The following is a 6,159-nucleotide window of genomic DNA, read 5'->3' as shown; positions in this document are numbered from 1 at the left end:
AGATTAATCAGAACTGACTTTGACAAGCACTGTGACAATTGGACAATTAAAACAGACATTCGGATGGCGGGGGAAGAACAACAAACTGGGGAGGAGGGTAGAGAAAATGGTGCAGCAGTGAAGGAGTGAAGACCCAAAATCCCTGTAAATGTTCATTAAAATTAATAAAATTTAATAATAATAAAAAAAATTATTTCATTTCACTTGAATCCATTGTTGCCAATGGACGCAACAATCAAGAAATAAAACAATATATTTTACTGAGCAAATATGTGGTCAAGGACTTCTTTAGAGTGCTAATGAGCAAGGTGCACCTTCTCCAAGCCATGATATTGTAAGTTGCTTAAAATACATGTGAAAATTGGTAAGTGAATAAAGAAGACCAAAGAACTGATGTATTTGAATTGTGTCTGTGGAAGAGAGTATGTATAACAGACTATCAAAAGAACACTCAATTCTATCCTGGAAGCCATACAGACAAAGACTTCCTTAGAAGCAAGGAACCATTGTTTCATATACTTTGAGTATGTTATCAGGAGAGCCCAGTCCTTAGAGAGGGACATCAGACTTAGAAATGTAAGCAGAAAAGGAGAGGAACCCCCCAATGAGACTTGCTGACACAGTGAACGCAACCATGATATAAGAATGATGCATGACTAGGCAAGGTTTCAATCTGCTGTACACAGGATTATTATGACAAAACTCAATCTCAGTGCCATTGATTTGGAACTAATTCAAAGCCAACTCTCTAGTGGGTTTTCAAAAGCTATAAATCTCATTGGAGAACAATGTCCAGTTTTTCTCCTAAGGAGCTGCTGGTAGATCTGAACCCCCATACAGGTGCCACTTTTTAACAGTGCAACCCAGTATGGACTGTATCACTAAAGGACATCAAACTTGAAAAACAAACAAAATCATAACCTACTGCGACTGACTTGAGATCATTCTAATTCAACGAAATCCTACAGGTCAGAATCGAACTATCCTATACAGGTTCCAAAAAAGCTATTTTATAGCAGCAGACTGCCCCATATTTCTCCTGCAGCACAGATCCTGGATTCAAATCACAAATCATTCACTGTGGTCTAAGTACAGGCAAGTGTTTTAGCCATGGTGTTACCAGGATTCCCTCAGAGGGCTTTTTAAAACTCTCCCATTAAGATATGTACTACATGGATAAAACGATGTAAGAGTGATACTAAGATGATTCTTGGTCCCTGATGTGTCAAGGAAGACAAAAAAGTTTTCTCAAGATAGTAACAAAAGAAATAGAGAAATAATGAGGTGACAGAGAACTAATCCAGACTGAAAAAGTTAAGGGTTAAAAGTGACTTAACAGCTCACTAGTCTGGAACAGGAGAGCACTTTTTAACATTTCTGTCTCAAGTCATCTAGCCTCTGCCTCAAATCTTTTGGTATCAGGAAATAATGTGACAGGGAACTGATGTGTAGACTAAGATAGATCTCAGAAGTTAGTGCATGTACTAAAAATATGTATTAATGAGTGAAAAGGTATTAAGTTTGAAAGTTAATTTTTTCTTGAAATTGCCACAAAATAACATACAGTATAGCTTGCTTCAACTGGATGTCATGTTCTAATTTCAGTTAAGCATTTGGTTTATAAGGGTACAGTACAGTAATGAGGAAGGAGACTCTTAAAAGAAAGCAATCTGGGGAGCTCTGGTGGCCTAGTGGCAGGAAGCTGCACTGCAATCTCAGAGGTGCGTGGTTCAAATCCACCATATGCTCTGCTAGAGAAGGAGAACAATCTCCTCCTGTACCAGTCAGATCCGATTTGACGGTACACACTCAACAAATCCCAATAAAAATAAAATAAAGAAAACAAAAAAACTAAATAAATAAATAAAAAAGAAAGTAATCTAAGACCATCTGTCAAGATTTGTGCAAAATGTTAATCTTTGTAAATTTCAGAACTATATAAAAATCTGTTAGTACTCTTACTTTAATTACTCAATGGTAATTAAGTTTATGAGATATAGTATATATGAATGATTATATTAAACACAAAGTAAATGAGGGATTGTAAGAAACACAATATATATAGTGTATATGAATAAAACACAATATAAGTGAGTTATTGTATGAAAACCAATTACAAACATAAAAATAAATAAGTCATCACAAAAAAAACAAGCCCCTTGTCTCAACTATGTAGTATTTTGTTCCTACCTGACACTGGTTAATAGCTGCATGGTTGCCATGGAATGGAGACTGTCTTTCTTTATCTCGATGATGACGACTGCTATGTTTACTTCTCTGTAACTGCTGACGTAATTTTGCAATCTGAAAAGTAAAAATGACAAGTGTGAGAGGATATTTTCCACAGTATATTAAGACAGATTCTCGGGGAGCTCTGGTGGCCTAGCGGCAAGAAGGTGCAACTACAATCCCAGAGGTTCACGGTTCGAATCCACCAGATGCTCTGCCGGGGAAGGAGGGGCAATCTCCTCCTGTACCAGTCAGATCTGATTTGATGGTACACGCACACAAAAACAATAAAATATAAAATAAAAAAATATTAAAAAAAAAAAGACAGATTCTCATTTAAAAATAATAATCAGTAAAATTAGCCAGAACAAGGCCTTTGATAAAGCGTATCAGATTTTGACCAAATGCTTTTAAATTACATACATACTCTCACATACGTATATATGTAGGCACAGATATTTGTTTAAGGAGAAACAGATTATTAATCCAACACTGTTCTAAATCTTCATGTTTCCTAAGTCCTAAATAAATGTTTCAACACATTACATAAGTCATATTATAGGTTTCACAAAGAATGAAAAATAATGACAGTTAACATTGTTGCCCTTACAATGAAACTGAACTTCTATCTGGACTTTAATTTTTTAAATCAAACATCTAATTCTCAACAACTCCAAAAATTAAAATAGACTTAAAAATTAATGCAACTCAACAACAAATATAAAATATAAATTCAGAGCCTGAAATTTATTCACAGATACAATCTAAAAAAAAATACAATTTCAATGAATTTCCTATTCCTAGTATTCCCTGACTAATCTTTTATTTCTTCCTTTTATGTAAAACACAAATCTAATTATTACACCCACTGAAAATGGTAGTTTCTAATAGCATAGTGCTATAAGGTATTTAACAGTATTAGATTTCTAAATTTCAGAAACATTATTATGTGGAAATACAAAATGTCCATTTGTTGCTATTATTATAATTTTATATATCTGCTATTCCTTGCCTACATAATCAGGGAAGCAGTGAACAGATACATCTCTTTTTTTTAAAGCTTTTTATTGTGATTTGAGTGAACTTTATAGAGAAGACTGTGACAGCGATTACAAAGTTCTCACATTGTTTCAACACTCATTTTCTTGGAACCAGTTTCCTAACCTCTTTTAGTTGATCTGTACTGCCCCAGGAAGCTGAACGTTTGTGAGACCCTTTTTTTTTTTCAGCATATTCTTCAGCCCATGCAGCTTCTGTCTGTAATAAGAATAAAGAGAAGATGGGTATTGTAATTCTTTTTATAATAATGTATGGCATTACTCTTTACTATAAAATTATAAAAATTCCTATAACAGAAATAGTAACATCATCACAAGTTTGCTGAACTGACAGAGCGCCTTTTTTAAAGGGCAAATTAGCAAATGGTCAGATTAGAATTTTTAATACACAACATCTGAGATAAGAAATAAGAGATTTGTAGCAATGTTAACATTAAGCAGTATCAAACTTGAAAAAAAAAATTTTCTAAATCTTGTAGGCAATTAGTTTTTAATTCCTGGTTCATTAGCAATAGTATGCTAGAGTACCATGTTAGAAGGATTGTCAGACACTGGAGCTCACAGAGAACGAGTAATACCTACAAAAGGAAAAGGGTGAGAAGACTGAACACATTTTTGTTACCTTTCAGTCAAGTAATTATGCTAATAAATAGCCATACAGAGTAAAATCTTAAGTCATTTAATCATTCTGATCATCAAAGAGCACAGCAGCTGGTATTAACTTTAAAAACTTCTCTTCAGCTCTAAGAGAGATGCAAATCAAGACAACTATGAGATATCATCTCAACCCAGTAAGACTAGCAAAATTTAACAGAACACTAAGCAACAAATGCCAGCGAGGTTGCAGAGACTGGAACTCTTATTCACTGATGGTGAGAGTGTAAAATGGTGCAACCACTGTGGAAAGCGGGCATGGTGCTTTCTCAAAAAGTTGCAAAGAGAGATACCATTTGACCCAGCAATTCCACTACTGGGAATATACTCTAAAGAGACCATAACCGCCAACCAAGCAGATATATGCACACTTATGTTTATCACTGCTTTGTTCACAATAGCAACGAGCTGGAAACAACCTAAGTGTCCATCAACAAATGAATGGATAGAGAAACTGTGGTATATTCACACAATGGAATACTATGCTGCATTGAAAAACAAGGAACTCTTGCAATATTATTCAAAATGGGTGACTCTGGAAGACATTATGCTGAGTGAAATATCTCAGTCACAAAAGGACATACATTGCATAGAACCACTGCTGTAGTATGGGACTGCCATCAGGGTTGGGGTAAGAATGAGAAAAACTGGAAAAATTATGTGTACGGCATTGAAATGATTTAAAAGCAATATATTATAAGGTATTATGATTATCATAAGAGTCCAGAAGCAAGGTTGCAGAGTGGAGAATGTTCAGGGTGGGGGTGGGGAGGTGCAGGGGGATTGTATACCAGTGAAGGAATTTTACTTTTCAAAGAGAAGAGCAAAGGGGGGCGGGGCGGACAGGGAACAAAGTGCAACAATGAATGAATGGAAATTCAAAATCTCTGTAAATGTTCATTAAAATTAATAATAATAATAACAAAAAGAATTTTTAAAAAGTCTCATATTCCCAATTTTTTACACCATCATTCCTTTTATTTTTCAGAACTTTACTTGTCTCAGTTTCCTTCCCTGCCTAAGAGTTTACCCAATTGTTTCACAAGCGAAAAACAAGAGCTCAGAGAGGTAACAGGACTTGTTAAAGTTGACAAAAACATTTTTTAAAAACCCACCTACAATGTAAGAGTTTTAAATTAAACTATTCATAAGATAAATAAAATTGTTTAGAAAATAAAAAAATTACTTAGAAAATTAAAATAAACTGAACTACACTGCCTGCTAAAACATGAAACAATAATGTGATTTTGGACAAGTATGGTAATTACCTGACACAAGTGTTCCTTTCTTCTTATCCAAGGCAGAAAAAATCACAGTCATCTTTAGCCTAAATCTTTCAACATAACACTTCAGGAAGCCAATAGTAATAGATCAAATTGACAAGAGGGAGGATGAAACATATGTGCCATCCTTATTCTTATCTCACAATAATCAGAGGTAGTAATCTTAATGGCCGTCAAACATTTATTTAATAGTTACCATGAGCCAGATAATGTTCTAAATGTTACAGTATGTTTAATCCTAATAATAACCTTGTTATTATAAAAAGTATTATCTTTTCATTTCAAAAAGGGAAACAGAGGCACAGAGGTATTAAAAAGCATGTAAAGATATCCCTCTAGTCTAATGAGTAGTAAGGGAGCAAGTTCTGCTCCAAAGTCTGAGCTACTATCCATTATAATTTTACAGTAATAAACTATAGAGGTAGGAAAAAAACTAAAGAGGAGGAGAAGGCAGGATAAACTCTTGCAAAGTTGTTCTTTAAGACAGAAATCATATGACACAAACAGATAAACAGGTAATTGATAGTTGAAATACAAAGGCATTAGAACTTAAATTACAATGATCTCCACAAGAACTCCCACCATGTTTTAGTATTACATTAATACTAGAATTCAGGTATGTTGCCAGTCATTATTAACACTATAATATTAACTCAGTTTAAACAGGGTATGAAAACATATGCTACTTAACAGACATTCAAAAAGCCTGAATTGCAGTTTAAAAGATACTCTATAAAGACTTTAAATGTGGTATGTAGACTACGGTTAAAACTCTTCCAAAATGCATATATATTCTGGATACGTACACACCAGTCCAATTTTAAAAACAAATTAAAATGGGTCATTGCAAAGACAGAAGAGGAAGAAAAGACCAAAATGGATGTCAGAAGAGACTCTGAAAATTGCACTGGAGCGCAGAGAAGCCAAAGCACAGG

The 6,159-nt window shown here is 34.3% G+C and overlaps 1 protein-coding gene across 1 annotated transcript in view; it reads right to left on the bottom strand.

Annotated features, from left to right (window-relative positions):
* FAM117B (family with sequence similarity 117, member B) overlaps nucleotides 1-6,159 on the bottom strand; it is a 112,642-nt gene that overhangs the window by 39,406 nt on the left and 67,077 nt on the right. Inside the window, exons 4-5 of the mRNA XM_006889150.1 lie at nucleotides 3,394-3,486; nucleotides 2,191-2,304 (exon numbers count right to left, since the gene is read on the bottom strand). Of these exons, the coding sequence (XP_006889212.1) occupies nucleotides 2,191-2,304; nucleotides 3,394-3,486 (207 nt within the window). The remainder of the gene's footprint in view (nucleotides 1-2,190; nucleotides 2,305-3,393; nucleotides 3,487-6,159) is intronic.

Source organism: Elephantulus edwardii, unplaced genomic scaffold, assembly GCF_000299155.1.
Source record: "Elephantulus edwardii isolate Elephantulus edwardi_28Jun2011 unplaced genomic scaffold, EleEdw1.0 scaffold00075, whole genome shotgun sequence".
NCBI classification, from domain to species: domain Eukaryota; kingdom Metazoa; phylum Chordata; class Mammalia; order Macroscelidea; family Macroscelididae; genus Elephantulus; species Elephantulus edwardii.
Note: the sequence above shows the minus strand (reverse complement) of the source record. Positions and strands in the feature narration are given on the sequence as shown.